The 20,781-nt window shown below is 42.8% G+C and overlaps 1 protein-coding gene across 25 annotated transcripts in view; it reads left to right on the forward strand.

Annotated features, from left to right (window-relative positions):
* NEDD4L (NEDD4 like E3 ubiquitin protein ligase) overlaps positions 1–13,384 on the forward strand; it is a 265,692-nt gene extending 252,308 nt beyond the window's left edge. For all 25 annotated transcript variants that reach the window (XM_083575541.1, XM_083575542.1, XM_083575543.1 and 22 more), the window contains 8 exons: positions 1,151–1,246; positions 6,849–6,922; positions 8,125–8,185; positions 9,057–9,116; positions 9,529–9,636; positions 9,848–9,944; positions 10,223–10,295; positions 11,836–13,384. In XM_083575541.1, the coding sequence (XP_083431667.1) occupies positions 1,151–1,246; positions 6,849–6,922; positions 8,125–8,185; positions 9,057–9,116; positions 9,529–9,636; positions 9,848–9,944; positions 10,223–10,295; positions 11,836–11,938 (672 nt within the window). In that variant the 3' untranslated portion in view covers positions 11,939–13,384. The remainder of the gene's footprint in view (positions 1–1,150; positions 1,247–6,848; positions 6,923–8,124; positions 8,186–9,056; positions 9,117–9,528; positions 9,637–9,847; positions 9,945–10,222; positions 10,296–11,835) is intronic.
* The last annotated feature ends 7,397 nt before the right edge of the window (positions 13,385–20,781 follow it).

Below are 20,781 nucleotides of genomic sequence, written 5' to 3' on the forward strand. Positions count from 1 at the left end.
CCAAGTTATTCATTTCATACCCAAAATAATTCCTGCTGCTCTGTGGAACATCTTTGGGAGAAGAAAAGCCTAAGGAATAAACCCTACACAAATCCAGAGCTGAGTCCCTAAGATGGTTGGATGGTGCCCTGTTCACCTCTTTCTGTCAACTCCTATAGCCAGACTGGTGCCAAACGTCTTGCTCTGCTTTCCTTTGGACTATATCAGAGAGGTTGAGAGGGGGGTCTTGTCATCTGGGTAGCCCAGGACCTCCATACACACTGCCCAGGCTTGCGCCCTGGGGAGGTCATTTTGTTGCTGCTAACACAGCAAAACAACATGGGAGGCTGTAGTTCCGAATTACCAGCCAACAACCGCAAAGAATGCACGCACAGAGCAGAAAGGCCCCTGATTCAGATATTAATGGATCAGGACAAAAGAACAAAAACAAAACAGTGAGTGGTGTATGCCAGTATTTTTATTCTTGTCGTGTTACCTCATATAGGTTTGTACTGAATTGTGTTCCTTGCATTGAAAGGATCTTTGATCCAGCAAAGGCTTTCATCAGTGGAACAGCGCGAGAGGCAATTTTTGCCTATTTCCCCCTCCTTCTGGCACTTTCCTCTCCTGTTCCAAAGGGTCCTTTAACCCACTGGAGGTGGAAAAGGGGGAGACGGGCGACTGCATGAAGCAAAATCCAGCAAAAAGTGCCTCTCCCCCTGTTCTCTGATGGAAACCCCTGCTGGATCAAAGAGCTCTCCATCAACACACAGGACACCACTGGATGCCTCCATACTATAAACCCTTTGCCGGCCATGCCAACTGTAAGTTAAAAACAACAATGTGAATAATGGCAAACCAAGGCAGAATAAACACACATTTTAAAAAACGACAAGGTATCAGAATAACTAATAGGATCAAAAAGCTGTTTCTGCGCTAGCTTGAGACATGCTGGAAGCTTCAGATTATCAATCCTGTCTGTCGGGAGTTGCAGTTGCCATAATAAAAGCCCAGCAGTGATTCGCAGCACTCATATTTTCACTTGTTGTGAGACATTTCCAGAAACTGCAGTTATTTATTTTGTTATTTTTCTTACCCACTAATTGCTGTAAAGTCTTTTGCTGTCTTTTGGGGGGAAATTATTAATGGGAACTGCTACCATTATTTACAGGACAGTGAATATTACAACTCCTTGAAATGGATCCTGGAAAACGACCCCACAGAGCTGGATCTCATGTTTTGTATAGATGAAGAAAACTTTGGGCAGGTATGTGAGAGTTGTTCCAATTACTGCATTTGTTCTTTTGAGATGTTGGCCTGTGGTATGTATTCAGCATCACATAAGCCATTGAAGAGCATACCTCACCCCAGGGATGGCCACCCAGATGCCTGACAATGGCCTCAATGTGTAAACTCGAGGCTGATAATATCAGTAGCAATTTTCGAGACAACATTTTAAAACTGCTAGCCAGAAGATACTTAACAATTCCTCAGTGACCACCGTTGCAGTTGGTTAAGACTGTTGATGGGCTCCCAAATGAGACAATATGCAGTCCTTATTGGGGAAAGAAGTTAGGATTGCAACCGAGAGAAAATGCTTTAATCTTGGCATCTGAGAATGGCAAAGCATCTTCCAGATTTTCCAATGAAGGCCTTTTGTAGAAGACCAGAATGAATAATGGGTGTGTAGCAAGTCGAATGGTTTTATATTACTTTTGCCTTGCTTTGACACTGCATTTTCCAAATAATGAATGTCTTCTAGTTCCTTCAAGATAGCATCAGATTTTTTTCAAAGGGTTCCAAGAACTAAGCTCAGCAATCTCAAAAAAATGTTGCTTTTGGATGGAGTAGACTTCAGCAGAAATACAGCCAGTCCCAAGTATTGTTGGAGGCCCCTGTTGCCAGTGTGGGAATGATATATAGAAATGGTGTGAGATAGTGATAGCGAGAACGACTTAATGGTGTCTCACGAGCTTCTGGTTGGCCACTGTGAGAACAGAAGCAGTAGAACTAGTTGAGTCATGGCCTGATCCAGCTGGGGGTGTTCTTGTGTTCTTATGGCAGAAGCGACATATTTTGCTGTCTTGTGTCAAGAGAGGTTTAGGAGCCCTGATTTTTATACCCTTGTGTTCTGGCCCATACTGTGTGGTTGAGGTCTTGGTTTATTCAGTTCACCAGGTTCTTGATAATGGAAATCTATTATTTTATATTTGACTTTCAGTGTTTTAAAAGTTAAAACAGCAATTCTGAATATTTAAATCTGAGTTTTCCCCCATCATGATTCAGACAACCATAACATAACATAGTGCATTCAAAGTCTGTGTTTGCTTGCTTTTTGCTTCGGCTTCAACAGTTTCTCATTTTACTTTCTTACCACCGGGGAGCTGAAAGCTGCGCACAAAGGGATTCTTGTTGAGAGAAACGATGTGCAATTTAGGAGACAAAAGTCATAATAACTTGTAAAGGTTTTGCAAAATTAGAACTGTGTTGTCGGGTGCGATAGTTGCGGCGGTGTACACAGTACAATGACTATACAATGAGTTGAATAGTCTACAACTCATTCACTCCAGAAAAATTGAACTGGCTTTAATGCAGAACTAATTTGAAGTAAATAGGTTGTGAATTGCAATCGCCTGCATGTCTTGGGCAGGTGCGTTATAGGAGACCTAGTGAAATGTACCCTTAAACGTGGCCTTAAAGATGGTTTGCTGCTACCTGAGCAGTTGCTTGCCACACCTTCTTCCTAATTACCGTATTTTTCTGTGCATAGGTTTTTTCCCTTAAAAAAATGTCAAAAATTAGGGGGTGTCTTATACACGGGGGTGTCTTATAGACGGAAAAATACGATACTCTCTAGCATTACCCTCCTTTCTTTCTTTTCCATTGCCCTGGGAAGATGGACAGAGACACAAGATAATTGGAATCTGTCCTTGGCTCTCCTATGTGTCATCGTCCTTTTCCCTTTCTGCTTAAAGAAATGCTCTTTCAAACGTCTCATTTGTTCTGTCTTTGCTGCTCTCTCTCCTCCAGATAACAGTTCTGGGGCTTTGATTCTTGCATGTGGTTTCTCCAGGCTAATTATTGCTAAGCATTTGCCCCATTAGGCTTTGCTTTCTTTCAGTCTGCTGCTTCCTCTTTAATTATCTGTAAATTTTTGCACATCGTTTGTCTTTCATGTTTTTTAAGTGGCTCTTGCGTTGGGGGAGGGGGTAATAATATGAATGAGTTAGGAGCAGTGCGTGGCATTGGTGCTCATGTTTATTCTAAGCTTTTTGCCATGTGGTGTTCCTCCTCTTCGCAGACAATGTTCTGGTAGCAAGTGTTCATACAGGCAGTACCCAAATATATTTGGGGGGTTATTATTTCTTTTAGAAACCAATCCATGTGTTCTTCTTCATTCTAATACATTTGACATTCTGTTCTATCCATTTTGACCATGCATTTGGGTGTGCGAGAGAGCACCTCTTTTTTTGTTTGCGGGGGGGTTGCTAATTTTTTTTTATAAGATTTCCATCGAGTGTTTAAACTCCAAACATTGCTGCCATGCAATCTCCATTCATTTCAAGAGGTTATAGTACTGCAGGCTTGACACCAGTGTGGTGTCGCAACTAGAGTGTTGGACTGAGAGTTAGGAGACAAGGGTTCGAATCTCCGCTCTTCTATGTAGCTTGCATGGGCCAATCATTTTCTCTCAGCCTAACAGACCTCATAGGGTTTTTTGTGAGGATAAAACCCGGGGGGGGGGGAGAGGATACAGTGCACCCTACCTTGATCTCCTTGGAGGAAATGTGAGTTGTCAATGTCACAACTAAATAATAAATCAAAGAAAATGTTATCCCAAAGCTGGGTAAGCCCTCAATTGTCGCTTTGCACAGGTGAGGCAGGGAATAAATAAATTGAGAGTGGGTTTCTTTCCTCCACTCTCCTCCATTTGTTTATTTATTTCTCTCCCCCCCCCCCAATGCAAAACTACAATTGTGTTAGCAAAATAAGCATAAGATGTGAGTTACCTGTACAGTACTAGGATTCCGGCATCCAAACACCACTATAGATTAGCCAGTTTTGGAAAGGTTATAGAGTGCCACCAATAAGTACCAGAAGTGACCATCGTTTCCTACGTAGGACATACGTATCACACCATTAATATGAGCATGACATAGAAATTCCCAACTGTTAATGTGATGAAAACACAATTTACCCAATGTTTCATGAGTGGGAGGGGTATTCCTTCTCCTGGCCATGACCAATATCAGATTATGATTCATCATAGAGCACACTGCATGAATATATCCCCAGTTTTTAGGAGGACATGAGTGCTTTGCTTCCGCTATAGTTGAAAGGAGGCTCATGTGTTTCTCCCTTCACTTTTATCACACTTGATCTAGTCTAAATGCCAGTCTGAATTTGTATCAGGCCATCCAGGAATTGCAAATCATTGTGGGATTTTCTGGATTCAGCATTCTGCAGCTCGGAATAACTAGGTTATCAGCTTTAGATCACTCCTTTGTGCTTCCTATAATGTAAATATTGCAAGAACTTCTCTAGTTTAATGTTCTCTTTTCTCTGATTCTACTTTGGAATTATTATGCTGAAGCAATGTGTAGCCGAAAGGAAAATCAGCACTAGCCTTGCGGAAAAGATATATGAGCAACAACTAATTTGGTTAATGGGTTTTCCCTTTAAAAGCGATATGGATTTTCCCCCCAAAAAATTAAGTGTTGCTGGTAAAGAGTGCCAAGCACATTCCTCTATAAAAATTACTCCAAATCATTAAGTATGAAGTATATATTTCATCTTGGAAACATCCTTAAGGCTCATTTCATGCATTGCATGTGTTTATTTATCTGATGATCACAAGGTGGTTCACAACATAAAAACACAAAATATGTAATAAAAACAAGAACAAGAACAAACCACACCCACAGACACAATTAAAAGAACATAGAATGTTAATCAGCCAAAGGCCTGGTTAAAGAGAAACGTTTTTGCTTGGTACATAGAAATATGTAATGAAAGGGGCATTACATAGGGGACATTTTTCAGACGGAGGACCACATTCTTTCAAGGGTGACCTTCTGAGGGTGATCTGGAGGCCAAGGTCAGGAGGAACAGATGCAATTCTTAACCTTTGTCCAGTAGGCTATATCTCAGCCGTGCAAAAGTCAAAAGGCTTCTTATCCACAAGCAAGCAACCAACCAACACATATCGCCATCTTCTATGCAGGAAACCAAGAGGAATTTTCACATTTGGAAGGGCACATTCCAACTAGGTAGAATCTAGGGCTGGGCAATATCTAGTTTTCAATATCGCAATATATCACCAGCTAAACATTGCTATATACGGATATATCACAATGTCGGGAATGAGGATGGAGCCACGTTGAGGCATTGGCTGGCCTCCCAGTTTTCCCCACATTGTGATTTTTACATAGCGCACACATGCACACTCACACATCATGGTTTGCAATATATTGCCAGGTCAAAAATTATGAAACCATCATCACAATATGGACTTCAAACCGGTTTTGGATGATATATTGATATATCACCCAGCCCTAGTAGAAGCACTCAAGGAGAGCTAGCAATGGGTATAGCATGGGGAGAGTCTCAAGTCCCAGACTGAAGGGGGGGGCTGTATTTGTCCACCAGGCCTGAGGTCCCCCATCCCTGCGTTACACAGTGGCAAACTCAGGTTTGCCATCCGATGCACATTCCAACATGTGAGCTGCAGTCCATCTCAGCTGCCTGGCAAACATTCACCGGTCTTATTCATATGTTTGCAAACACATTTTCCCATATGCGTGTCTTCAAGCAGAGGTAGATAACATGGTGCCCTCCAAGGTGTTGTTAGATTCCCATCAGTCCCAGCTGATCACCATTGGTCACGCTGGACCGATGGACCGAGCTGTAGTCCAACAATATCTAGAGGGCACACTGTTGAAGAAGTGTTTGGATTTGATATCCCGCTTTATCACTACCCGAAGGAGTCTCAAAGCAGCTAACATTCTCCTTTCCCTTCCTGCCCCACAACAAACACTCTGTGAGGTGAGTGAGGCTGAGAGACTTCAGAGAAGTGTGACTGGCCCAAGGTCACCCAGCAGCTGCATGTGGAGGAGCGGGGAAGCGAACCCGGTTCACCAGATTACGAGTCCACCACTCTTAACCACTACACCACACCTGTGTGATATATCTAAAATGTAATGTGTGAAATGGATGTCCCACTGCCTGCATTATATTACGTAAACTTCTTGAACGGAGAATCTGTCTTTTCCTCCCTAATGTTCGTTACTCTGCAAGGCTGCCAGGTATATATTGGTGGGAATAAATAGATAGGCTCCTAGACACAAGGCAGGTCCCTTTGACAGCAGGAGGCCTCGCGATCACTAAATGGGGATTTATTTATTTATGGGATGCTCGAGCCATTCTGCAAGAGCTAATTCCATGGGTACTGTTGATGCTTTTTATCCTGGGACCATTAGAGAGCAGCTGTGTCGAGTCTTCTGAAGAGATGCCAAACAGCACATGAAGAGGCATCCCTAAAGCCGCCTTCCAAGTCCCTGCTGAACACTATCAAATTCTTTATAACTGAGCAGATGACACGCCAATCTGCCTTCCCTTGAATTTGCTAACGAAATCGTGGTGCTGAATTCTGATTTATCCATTACTTCACATCCATTTGTCCTCCTCGAGGTCATCCTTAAGCATAAAACATTTTGACCAGCAAAACACAACCCTCCATAGGCATTAAAAATTCAGAGAGCTTGTTCATTAAAATGTAATAAATTTGTGCCTGAAAGCTGTAGCAATACTTTTCTACAGACATCTCCTTGTAGCTAATGCATTTTTGTTTTGTTTTGTTTTGTTTACAGACATATCAAGTTGACTTGAAGCCGAATGGATCAGAAATCACGGTCACAAATGAAAACAAAAGGGAATACATTGAGTATGTATGTCTATGTACTCAATGTGGTGTTTAACAGCCCTAGCAGTTTAGCTATTCAAACTGGACTTCAAAGATAATAATAATAATAATAATAATTTATTTATACCCCGCCCATCTGGCTGAGTTTCCCCAGCCACTCTGGGCGGCTTCCAATCAAGTGTTAAAAATAATACAGCATTAAATATTAAAAACTTCCCTAAAGAGGGCTGCCTTCAGATGTCTTTTAAGATAAGATAGCTGTTTATTTCCTTGACATCTGATGGGAGGGCGTTCCACAGGACGGGCGCCACTACTGAGAAGGCCCTCTGCCCGGTTCCCTACCTCACTTCTCGCAATGAGGGAACCGCCAGAAGGCCCTCGGTGCTGGATCTCAGTGTCCAGGCAGAATGATGGGGTTGGAGATGACTTCACTAGAAGCCATTCCCAGATTAAAACCCATTTTTTCTTTTAAAATAAAAAGCAACCAATGGGAGATGTACGGAGGAGCAGAAGAAAAGTTGTTACGGGAAAATCAGCTCTTTTTTGTGGAGTAGCGGCCAGCTAGCCGCACTCCAGATTGAAGCCTTCCAAAATGGAAAAGAATGACCCTGAACTCTGCATAACATCTTGTTTGGTCCTTCCTCTGAAATACAGGCATGTTAAATGAAGGGAGGCACCAAATTCCCAATGGTTTTTTGTTGTTTTTTTTTGATGGAGAGATTAATCTTCTTTCAGCCAAATAATGGTAAAACAGACTACAATCTCCATAGGAACCGCAAGATTAACTTCATGCCACCTCTGCATGGCATACCTCTTAATATGGAAAGGGCATATCTGAAGCACTTTGAAGCATGTGCATGCTAAGCTATTTAAATGTCAGGCTGTAAAGTGAAACAGAGTTTCCTTTGAATTACTCTTTTATGCTCATCAGTAATTTTCCTCCTCCACCATCTCATTGGTTTCCCAAAGGAAATCTGAGAAATTAATGAAGAGACACACATATTCATGAGCTCAGCAAATGATATCGGAGCTGCAGCTGAAATGGGGAGGATTGTGTTTGCCTCATTTGTTCTGTTTACATTTTTTCTTAGTTTGATGAAAGATTACTGGAGCCGTAAATGGGAAGGCAGAAAAGCATTAGGGTAGTTAAGATATTTAAACGATCTCTCTTATTCCTCCTAATGAAAGTGCATTTTTCCCCCCTCTCTCTTTGTGTACTGCAGCTTAGTCATCCAGTGGAGGTTTGTCAACCGGGTTCAGAAGCAAATGAATGCATTTCTGGAGGTAAGTTCCTTCAGTAAACCTCCTTCTGTTTTGCTGTGTGGTCTGCATTTATTGGAGCAGGGCAGCCAGACTTTGGTGGCCTACAGATAAGCAGCAAACTATGCCAGAGATACAGCACAGAAAGCAATCATGGCCCAATTAAGACATGCTGAGGCCCTAAGCAATGTCAGGTTTAAGAGACCACGTCACATTACTCTCCAAAAGGTGTGTTATTCTAACAGAATGGACCACGAAAATACAAATAATATATTTATATATATATTTGCACATATACTGATACAAAGGCGAGGATGCAACAGAAAACAAACTACAAGTGTATCTTGCAAGAAGCCTACTTGCAAATTAAATATCTTTATAAGAAAATGCCCGATGATTTTTAGCATATATGAAAACTATATTCTAGTGATTTCTACAGACGTATAAACACAACATGGCAAAGAGTTGTGTAGCAATTCAATATATTTTTGTCACATCAGAACGATAGTGTCTGTTTTCCCTGTTTCCTTCTTTTGTTTTGTTTTGTTTTGTTTTACTTTACCAAAAGTAAAATTTGCATTCATTGCACTGTCCACTTTTATCTCTGCCCCCCCACCTCAGACATATAACCCCCCCAGAAAAGGAGGGTTGCCCAGAAGCGAATCTGCCCCTCAGGCAGGAAAAAGGTACCCCACCACTGCTTTTATACTAAGAAATAAGTAAGCTGCTTAGGTCTTAAGAGGAAACACAAAGTTTCTAACTTAAAAGCTGTTTGCTGTAGCTTTCATCTTGAATGAAATGTTTTCTCATGTACCTGCAACTGAAAAACCTGAGACTCTGCCTTGTTTAATGGAGGAACCTTGTCATTCATTCGGTATGTATTTGTGCTTTTCAGGGTTTCACAGAGCTCCTGCCTACTGACCTGATTAAGATTTTTGATGAAAATGAGCTGGAGGTTAGTTGCCTTTCATTCTTACAACAGCATCAGAAAGCTAGTTATTTTATTTTTATTCGGTGCAAATAATAAATAAATGTGGACAGGAACCCTGCAAGGATCCATCAGCAAGCCCTTGTCTTTATTATTAAGAATTTGTGGAAAAAATTCTCAATAATGCATGGGTGTGTTTTCAGAGGCTTCAGTCCAGCTACACATCAGTGTAAGTTAAATTTTCAGGCTTTGTAAGAATCAGTGCAATAGTGTTTGATGAGTATGACTCCATATGTATCTTGCTGGTAGAAATTCTGCAAGAACTATGGCAGAAGGGTGATCTTCTGCATGTATCTTGATAAGCGTGTTAAACCTGGCAAATACTTGTAGTGTAGCAGCTGATACCCATCTCTCAAAAACTTCATTCGTTCCTCCGCAGTTGCTAATGTGTGGCCTTGGCGATGTTGATGTCAATGACTGGAGACAGCACACCATCTACAAGAACGGATATTGTCCAAACCATCCTGTCATTCAGTGGTACTGGAAGGTAACACTAATTCTCAGTATAAACTGTTGCCTTCTTTCTTAACTTTGATTCTGTCCTCTAACCAACTGTTGACCTCTGGTCACTTCTTAAAATGTGCATGACAGTTCGTGGAAAGACCTCTCTGCCTGTTTCTCAGATTGCACTATCAGTGACAACATTGGGGTTTTTGGCTGTGCCTCCGTTAAGTTTCCACAACTGTCTTGTTTTATAGGCTGTTCTGCTGATGGACGCTGAGAAACGTATCCGGCTATTGCAATTCGTAACTGGGACGTCAAGAGTGCCTATGAATGGATTTGCTGAACTTTACGGTGAGTTAAACCAAATGCATCCTGATAGCTTTTGACAAGATGTTCTGCAAAGATAGCAAACACAAACCCTGAACAGCCAAGTTTATGCTTCCACTGACCTTTCTAAGCTTGTCGGCACCTCTTTTTTGCCAGAGTCTAGGTTGTTGCTCGTCACTGGGGTCACAATGGGATGAGCAAGAGTGCACACCTTCCTAGAGTCACTCGTGTGTAGACCGTAACAGGCTGCATCTTGCAAAGAGACTCTTTCACATTCATGTGCTTTTTTACCCTTGATCCAGGTTCAAATGGTCCTCAGCTGTTTACAATAGAGCAATGGGGAAGCCCTGAGAAGTTACCCAGAGCTCATACATGGTAAGTCACAAACAAGGTGCATTAAGTCATTTACAGTGATGAAATCTGACATACTAGCTACTTTTAGCCGTGTGTGAGGTTGGGATTATTTTTCTTACATTAGGCTTGCGCATTAATTATTACATTAATGAGTGCCAAAAGCAAATATGAATGATATTGCCATACAACCCTGGCTTCATCTGAGCTGATTCCTTGTGGGGTTCAGAAAGGAACCTAAGCCAAGCTGCCATCTGTGAGAGATGTGGCTTTGACTTTGAATTGCAAATATTCATTTACCGTATTTTTCGCTCTATAGGACACACTTTTTCCCCTCCAAAAATGAAGGGGAAATGTGTGTGCGTCCTATGGAGCGAATGCAGGCTCCTTGGCTTCAGCGATAGCAACGTGAAGCCTCCGAAGCGCAGAGGGAGTGCTCCCTCCGTGCTCTAGAGGCTTCGCGTTGCTTTCGCTGAAGCCTGGATAGCGAGAGGGGTCGGTGCACACCAACCCCTCTCACTCTCCAGGCTTCAGGGATAGCCGCCTGAAACCTTCGGAGCGCAGCGCGAGTTCCCGCTGCGTTCCGGAGGCTTCAGGTTCCTTTCGCTGAAGCCGGGAGAGTCTTGCTCTCCCGGCTTCAGCAAAAGGAACCCGAAGCCTGCGGAGCACAGCGCGAACTCACGCTGCGCTCCAAAGGCTTCAGGGATCATTGAGGCTGGAGTGGGGGAAAGCAGCGCTTCCCCCACTACCAGCCCCACCAGTGGCGTAGTGTGGGGGGTGCAGGGGGGCCGGCCGCACCGGGCGCAACATCTGGGGGGGGCGCACTCGCAGCTCTCTGCCCCTACCTGGCTCACTCACTCTCCACCGATTAGGGTGCGCAAATTACTTGCCTTGCCCCGGGTGCTGACAACCCACGCTACGCCACTGAGCCCCACAAGCTCAGGGGGCAGCGGGAAGGCAGCGCGCTGCCTTTGCGCTGCTCCCCGACCTGGTGTTTAAGGCTGGCGGTGGGGGAAAGCAGCGCTTCCCCCCGCCAGCCCCAAAGAGCAGGTCGAAAGGAACCCAAAGCCTCCGGAGCCCAGCGGGAACTGCCGCTGCGCTCCGGAGGCTTCGGGTGAACGCACTTTGAACGCACAGAACGCACCTTGTTTTAGAGGGGGAGAACAAGAAAAAAATTTATCCCCCTCTTTGTGCAGCGCCCCTTCAGCGAAGTGGCAGGAGAAATGGAAGGGGCTCCATTTCTCCTGCCGCTTTGCAGAAGGGGTGCTGAGCAGAGAGGGGGAGAATTTTTTTTTTCTTGTTCTCCCCCTCTAAAACAAGGTGCGTCCTATGGTCCAGCATCCTATAGAGCGAAAAATACGGTAGTTCAGAAAGAAGAATAACAAGGAATTTCAAATATGTTGTTGGAGTTAAGAATCCCAAGGCATCCTTTAAAAAGCAACAATGAAAGTGCTATTTGTTGCCACAAGTCCTTTTCCTTAGTGTTGCTACCTGAAAAATGCATGCAGATATGAAATTAACAGGACACTATAATGACACCTTCTCTCCCCTCTTCCCATTTCAGCTTTAATCGCCTTGACTTACCTCCGTACGACTCTTTTGAAGAATTACGAGAAAAGCTTCTTATGGCTGTTGAAAACGCTCAAGGATTCGAAGGGGTGGATTAAGACGGCGCCTGTTCCTTATTATTACTACTATTGTTGTTATTATTTTTGAAACAAAAGATTCTGTTCACGGAGCAAGTTCAGTGTGCTCTTTTCGATTTGCCTGACAAGACATTCACAAGACCCAGAGGCAGAACAAGTTGCACGGTGGTTGGTTCATGGAGCAAACTCTTGTACAGTGCAGACGTCTAAATTGGAAGTAACTTTCTCTCACCTGTGGATAGTATTTCTGAAATTTCCATGGCAAGTTACCAACTGGTGGATGTGTACTCTTGACTACATTTCAGAAGGACTTGTTCTATTTATGTTGTGCCTCTAGGCAAAAGCCCTTAATAAATGTTTTACATACTTTCTAATGACAATGAATGGAATTAATCCTTTTACAGGTAGAGTATTACAGCTCATGTTTACTTTCTAAAAATGATTTAAGACATTTTCAAATTTTATTTCAATACAATTAAACAAAAAGAAGCATATACTGGAAAAAAATGAGCTTACTTCTTTTCCTCACAATTTGTCTATAGACTTGATGCCTGTGGCATTTTAGTTTCGAAAGTACCTCTTTTCCCCCCGTTATTTTTGTTGTTCAGCCTCGTGTCCCCCATCTTTTGGAATCCTAGGAGCAACGTTTTTATAAGGAATTTCCTGCAAATTGGAAGTATTATCAGAATATACCTAATGCCTTTTAATTACACGCATTGAGCTTTCACAGACAACGGAGAGAAAAACAGTGATTCTGATGTAAAGTATTTTATACAAATCAACAAAATATTTACAAGAGGATCATAACACAGCATGCCAAATCTCTCATTCAATAAGGAAATTGTTTCATTATTCTTTAATAATATTGATATGTATTATATAGCTCTTTTGGTGATGGAGATGGCATTATTGTCTTGGGGGGGTATGCTTAATCCTGCTGCTTACCTTTGTACAGTGACTGTTTAATTCTCTACTCTTTGCAATGGAGGCATTCTGAACTAATCCTGGCAACGGCTTGATTTGGACAAAGGCTGTGAAGACCAGATCCACACAAACTCCTGTCTCTATACATTTGCTAATGGTCTCTAAATGAGGATATATATTTTCCCCCCTTTATTTTTAACTGCACCAATTCTAGAAGCACTTTATTGTACCACATTGGAGCTCATCTCTTTCTCCCTCTCTCTCTTTTTTTAAAGAAATCATAAACATTAATGTGACGATATACCTTCTCACTGCCCCCTGTCTTTTTGGTGCAATCATTTTCAGTTGCGAATTTGGATGCAGCTGAAACAAAACCTACAGAGCTGAATCTGCAGACACTAACTGTATTTTGAGGGGCTGGGTGTTCGGTTTTTTGTTTTGTTTCTTCCCCTTGACCAAGATTTATTTAATATATACAGTTATCTAGTCAGTTTTGTAATCTATGACATGTTGCATGATTAAACGATAATGCTTGACTTGTAACTGTTATGTACTAGATTAAAGGGGGAAAGAGCAGGTATGGTACCTGTGGTCCACTTAAAAGGGAACGGTAGCAGAACTAATCAGATAAATCACATTGGCTGGTTTTAGTCAGCCCATCCAAGTCAAAACTGGCAAATGAGCTGCTATCCAGCTAAGGGAGGAAGTCCTATTGAACATAGTGGGATTCGCTTCTGAGTAAGCATGCGATGAACTGAGATACTAGGGCATTTCCACAGGTGAGGTGATCTTAAACTGATATCTGATGCAACTATAAAAGATGACAGCACTCTTGTTTTTCTGTTCATCTGTCCTGTCTTCCTGCCTCTTCTCTCCCCTCTGTTTTATCTACTCCATCTTTATCCTTTTCTTAAAACAAGAAAATGGGTAATTTGTTTCTGGTGAAACCCAGCTTAGATCATAACCCACTTCTAATCTTCTAACTCACAAGAGTATAACGCTAATTGGCATTTCTCTCATGCATTCTGCCCCTTCAACTCCTGGAAGACAATGTCACCAGAAAGATAGAAAGTATTTTATTTTTTTTCCATTTTCAGCTATTTTTCTTTTTCAATTTTGTTTTTAGCTCCTCACCTTTTATTTAGCTTTGTACTAGATTTTCAGCCATGCACAAAATCAGTGTTGGGGGGGGGGGTCAAACTAAATTCTACTCAAGAGCAGACCCTTTGAAATGAATGTGTTCAAAGTTAGTCATGCCCATTATTACTTTTATCACTGTTGAGTATGGCTAACATTGAATATAACCCATAAAAATCCAATAATAAACAATAATGGTCAGTGGCGTAGCGTGGGTTGTCAGCACCCGGGGCAAGGCAAGTAATTTGCGCCCCCTAACCCGTGGATTTGCGCCCCCTAACCCGTGGATTTGCGCCCCCTAACCCATGGATTTGCCCTAACCCCAGATGTTGCGCCCGGTGCGGCCAGCCCCCCCTGCACCCCCCACGCTACGCCACTGATAATGGTAAATTTAAGCAGTTCCTTGCTCTGTTTGGGGGCTAAAACATAAGGAGACCACAATTTTGAAATTCAGGACATAAACGTGAATCAGAAATCAGACATGGAAACCAGATTTACAGAATGTAAAGTATAATTGTTGTCTTTCCTGACCTGCAAAGGCCCATAACCTTCCTATCAGCTCTCAAAACACGGTGGAGAGTCCCAGGACAGAGAAGCCCAGTGGGCCACATTTAACATTTATTATTCCTTTGACATAGAGTCAAGTCTACCCATCGTGTAATGCGTGTCTCTTGTCAGGTATGTTATTGGCACCTCGCTTCCTTTAAATTTTCCCCATCTCCATGGACCCAACTTTTATATTGTGGGCCCACTGCCCTTGCCCCCTAGTTTGGCCCTGTAGCAATGTGGCGTCTCACTCACTTGATCACATGATGGTTGAGGGATGTTGCTTCCAGTTGACAGAAAAGAGCAGGGAGGTGAAGGGAGGAAGCAAACCTCACAAATAGCTTATAAAGTCAAAGGAACTATTTAAAATTAAACTACGACACGTTTTCAAATCAAGCGCTTAAAAAGGGGGAGGGGGCAGATCACCCCTACACAGAAGGAACATTTTGGCACATAGGAAAATAGCAACTATCTAGCACGGTTATGATCAGGAGGGAGGGAAGATTTCATGTTTGATTGCGAAATTATATCAACAAACAGGAGTTTGCTAGCATCCTTCCCGTTCTATTCCCTAAAAAAGGATTATACAGTTACACAAATTGTCAAGTGGGCTAAGTCATGCCCATTTGCCCCCCCCAATATCACCCGGTACCCTACACCAGGATCTTCTGGTATAAATTTGCAGAGTAACCTTCCAGGAGATCAGTGAAGGTGGTGGTGTTGTTTTTTCCATTCCCGTAAGTTTAACAATGGCAAGCCACTTTGGAAATTAAATCTCTTCCAAATTGCTAATTCACTAATTTCTTAGCCACAGTGCTCCTCGCCTGTAAAATACGAGTATTAATTGGTTGCCTTTGGGAGCTGTCCCAGCTCCTTTGAGTTTTGTGTTAGAAACACCGACTCGGGTGTAGGCTTGTATTTGTAAATTCAGTGGATGAGTCACACAGCGCAGTACGTAATTGACTCTGCTGTACACTCGCCCCCATTATTCTACACATGCCTCTAATTGGTGGTTAAAAAAATTAAAAAGTAGATCCCAGAAGCCTGAGGTGTTCCTAGCCAGCTACTTTTGTGAAATGACCCTGGATCTTATGGTGTGGTTTGGAGAGAGTACAAACAGAGCAAAGTGTTAGGATGCACTGCCATAAAAAAAGGCTTTCTGATCTTGCTACAGACTGTTCCTCTGTGACCTTCCATTATGTTTGCTCTTTTGTGCTTCCCAAACCTTTTGTTGTGCTTTTTAGTCACTTGTTTCCCAGCAGCCCATTTCTGCCATTTTTGCTTGTCGGTCTGCGTTATAAGCCTTCAGGCTGCTAATGGGAGAAAACTTACAGATGTGGATTTTATTTTATTTTTATTCTGTGGCACGAACGGAGCCTGAAACTTGAGCATATATAGATATGCCTGGGAACTGTAGCAGCAACCACCCAGGTGCACCTTCTGATTAAAATGGGTGTTTTAAAATGTCACTTTTGCCTGACCAAATCCAGAAAAAATGTTCCCTTTCAAGCCAGTTTTCCAAACAAGTCAAAATCCACCTGCTTCTCGATTTCATCCCTATTGGTGGAAATATGCAGCTTTCTGTCTTCCTGATTGTTACCTGCTCGGCCTCAGCTTCAGTCCCTGGCAACACTAGTTGAAAGCTCAGGTAGCAAGCAAAGGTGAGCAGATGCACTAAGATAACATGAGATTGCTTCCACACCAGTCCCAGAATGTGGTACTGACTATGAATAATCATCTGCTCGTGACCCTAGGCTCATAGCAGCATGGTGAAGGTAAACGCACAGCACACCTGTGGCCTCCTTCCCATATAAACTAGAGCTTCTGGTGTTTTGGAGCAGCACATTAAGAGAAAAGTGGTGTTGGAAAGAGGAGCCAATATGGAGAGAGCAGGCTGAGGACTAGGAGAAACTGGGCCAGCTCCAGCATTGGAGAGTCCTGGGCAAATTGTCCTTGGGGGCAGGCCCCCCTTTTCTTGGTAAGTGGGCCCCCTTGGGCTTACCTGGCCCCAGTGGCCCCGCTCTGGGCAGCACAGGGAAGCTGCGTTGAGCCGCCATTTTAATTTCCCACAAATGACACACAACAACGTTCTTCATACTCCTTACTTGCCCTTCAACCATAAGGTTTTAGGACAGGCTGCAACAGCATAACATGCAGTTATAAAAAGCAAAACCACACCAACCAAAGTTGAACAGTATAGATTGAGCAGGAGAGATGGGTCCTACAAAATAAAACGCCTTAGAAGAAGTGCATTGTGGGAAATTAAAAGAGTGGGTAGATTCGGCTTCCTGGCATAGGAAGCCTAAAAATAAAGGAGGCAGGCACAGCTGTAGGCCGCCAGGTGCTGCCATAATCCCCGTTGGGAAGCAATCCTTCCTTCTCGCTTATTTATCTTGCAGCCAGTACTGTTCCTGAAGTCTTCCCCCCCCCCCCCTTTATGTTTTTGAGCTTCATGTATTTGACCGTTTGCTGACAAATCAGTAGAGGACGTTGCTGTGAAGGCTAATCACATGCCTCCTTGTCCGAGCCCATTCCTCACCTCATCCCAATATAGCAAACCAACCTAAATGACCTGTTGGTTTTGTGTGTTGCCCTTTGCACTGTGGCGAGTGAGCATGACTGCAGGAATTCTATCTCAAAAGTCACTGTTTGTTAGCATTCCACCTGTGGAAGAACTTAAATCTGTACACGTTGGTGGAGGGATGAGTAGTACAGCCTACCCACCTCTGTTACTACTTTAGTTTTCTGTGAGTAATATGAAAACAAACCAGGATTGTGGTGGTTTGAATGCTCAAATGCAGATGTAAAATTAAAGCTTTTTTTAAAAAAAACAAACGGAACAAGTTTGCTTCTCTGAAATTCTGAGGGAGAACACTGGATGAAAGAAGTATATAAACCTGGTTATGTTTCTAAAATCTGGATTATTCCCCAGCCAAATATATTATGTATTTTATTTAAGCAGTTTATATTCTGCTTATATTTTATAAGCAGGGGTGCAGGGGTCGCTCGAAGTAGTTCACAATGTATCATAAACAAAGATCAAATACAAAAATGCTAAGGGGGCGAGAATCCACATTATAAAACACCCCTAACTAGATAGGCGCCCTCGTCAACATCAGAATGAAACACCCGAAAATCAGCTACAGCGGTATCTCGGTTTTCGAACATCTCCGTTGACGAACGTTTTGGAACGCCATAAACCTGGAAGTAAATGCTTCGGTTTTCAAACACACCTTGGAAGTCAAACCGGGAACATGGCTTCTGTATTGGGATTTCCATTTTGAGTTTTCGGTTTTTGAACGTTTTGGAACTCAAAGGGTCTTCCGGAACAGATTACGTTCGAAAACCGAGGTACCTACCAAAAAATACAATGAAAACCCTTGTTTTAAAATACTGTAATTTGCAACTGAGCAAAAGAAAAGATAAAACTCTTTCTGACCCACCATATGCCCAATGACGTAATTAAACAACCCAATCCAATTAAATTCCCAACCCCATAGTCAACCATAAGCACAGCTTAAACTGCAGCTAAAATTGCATTCCACTCAAGCACACATAATTAGTGCATACACAACAACCAAACACTGAAACCCTACAAACAATGTACTCAAACTTTACTCCTCTATCACGCAGTTCCGATAATTCTGCATTGCATCCTCAACAGCCCACTCATGGGACCCAGACAAACCTAGACAAATACTGACATACAAAGCAATACACCCCACCCTCTAAATAAAGCATTCATGCCAAGCAGTCCCTTTCACTCAGGAGGTGGGGGGTGGCATACAATATACGCCCAATAGCAGGGGTTCACATGGGGGCAGGAGGAACAGAATCCACCTTTCCCCAACTTTCTAACCGCCAGGCAATAATACATCCTCTGTTTTCACACACACCCCAAAACAAAAGGACAGAACAGAAAACTCTTAGATGAACGAGGTGCCTCGTATAAATACCATTCACTGCCTTGGTTTCTCACCCGAGGGATCCAAAACTACCCCCAAGTAGCACTTCTGGTGCTCTGCTTCACTTCAAATGGATGAGCTGGGTTGCTACTAGCTGCACCCAAGGGAGACTCAACCAAAAAGGGTAACAAAGTGGGGCTGGAATGGACAGTTGCTGGGTGTGAGTGAGCTGGAAGCAGAGAGATGCTGCAAGATCTGAGAGAGAGATGCTTTGCTGTGTGCTGGCTCTAAAGATCTGTTGGGGCATTGATGCTGTGAGGCCCTCCATCTTATGTTCGGGTTGTATATATGCACAAATAAACCCATATATCCTAAAGACACCACAGTTTCCACTGACCTTCCTTCCAAGTCTCCGATAAGCACTGGAACGCCTGGGTTGGAGTGATGTGTAACAATATTTGTAGCACATACTCAAAAGAGGTTTCAGATGCCTTCTGCAACATTCAGTCTCCAGCTGTAAAACATATGGAAAATAATAAGCAGCAGCAGCAGCAGCAGCAGCAGCAGCAGCAGCAGCTCTGGGCAGCTTCCAACAAAAGATTAAAAATACATTAAAACACCAGTCATTACAAACTTCCCTAAACAGGGCTGCTGCCTTCAGAGGTCTCCTAAAACTCAGATAGTTGTTTATTTCCTTGACATCTGATAAGATGGCGTTCCACAGGTGCCACTACCGAGAAGGCCCTCTGCCTGGTTCCCTTTAACTTGGCTTCTTGCAGGGAGGGAATCGCCAGAAGGCCCTTGGTGCTGGACCTCAGTGTCCGGGCTGAACGATGGAGGTGGAGACTCTCCTTCAGGTACACTGGGCCGAGGCCGTTTAGGGCTTTAAAGGTCAGCACCAACACTTTGAATTGGGAGCCAATGTAGGTATTTCAAGACTGGTGTTGAGTCTAGTGAGACATTAAGAGGATAACACACCTGGATATGAAACTGGAGGTGAACCATTTTAGTGCCATATCGTAGGTTGGATGGGCACAAGGCCCAAATTCAAGCCAGTAAACTCCCACAGGGAGAGAAAGAGGAAATAAACCTGATAACAAAACTATGAGGAAGCTGCCAGTAGATATAAGGGGAATGAACTTCTCATCATCTTAAACCACATTTGCTGGAGCAATAAGGACCAGCTGTGATGAGGGTGGGGGAATAAACTTGGTTGTAATCTCTCCTATTTTATAAGAACAAACAACCTGCAATATCTGTGCACATTCAGTGAAAGGTGCGTTTCTTTAATTCTGGTAAACCAGCTTAATGGTATTATTATTAATAAAATTTCTACACTGCCTTCACCCGAGGTTCACAGGGCAGTTTACAATATGAAAACGCAAAAATACTTAACATAGTAACAAACCAAACAATAATCTCCCCCACCCACAGTTTAAAAGGCCACAGATAGTTTAATCAGCCAAAGGCCTGGGAGAAGAGGAGCGTTTTTGCCTGGCACCTAAAAATATGTTGGAAGATGGAAGCCACTGCAGGAAAGTTCTGTTCTTTTGTTGCCACCCTGCAGACCTTTTGTGGAGGGTCGACACTAAGAAGGGCCTCAGAGGATGATTTCAGGGTTCGGGTCAGTTCATATGGGGAGAGGCAATCCTTGAGAAGGCATTGTGGTCCTGAGCCTTTTAAGGTTTTCTAGATCAAGACCAACACTTTGAACTGGGCCAGGAAACTGACTGGCAGCCAAGTGCAGTTGGGCGTTGTATGTTCAAACTGGTGTCTCTGAATTCTGCACCAGGATTGACTTTCAAGGGGAACAAGAGCAATTTCCCCCCTTCACTTTAACTTCTCTTGAAGTTATGATTCGCTGAAGTCAGTATTGGAATTCACAGTAAAGCTTTCAAAGAGGACACTGTTGAGTTCTGAAACTATCTTTCAGCCTGAATGAAGGCAGCTTCCGAATGGTAAAAGCTTTCAAACATTCCAGAAGAAATTTGCTGTGTTTCCAAACCCATTAGATTGCTAAACTACTTCTGGACAGGAATAGACCCATTGAAGCTAATGGACATGATCATCTTAGGTTCATACATTTCAATGGTCTGCTCTGAGGAGGTCTTAGCTGAATATAATCCAGTGTTCTCATTTGGAATATCAACTGGAATATCTTTGAAAACATACTTCCATTTGATACACAAACATAAATGCTGATTTGATTAAAGATCATGTTCCTTTTCCATTTTATTTTCTTAAGATTTATGAAGGGAATTACTGGTTATTGTTCACCTGATGGAGAACAAAAATTTAATAAGAAGTTATGGAAATAGACACATGTTGTACTTTAAATTATATGGCTTGTTT

The sequence above is a fragment of the Podarcis filfolensis genome (assembly GCF_964270895.1).
Source record: "Podarcis filfolensis genome assembly, chromosome: 11".
In the NCBI taxonomy this organism is placed as follows: domain Eukaryota; kingdom Metazoa; phylum Chordata; class Lepidosauria; order Squamata; family Lacertidae; genus Podarcis; species Podarcis filfolensis.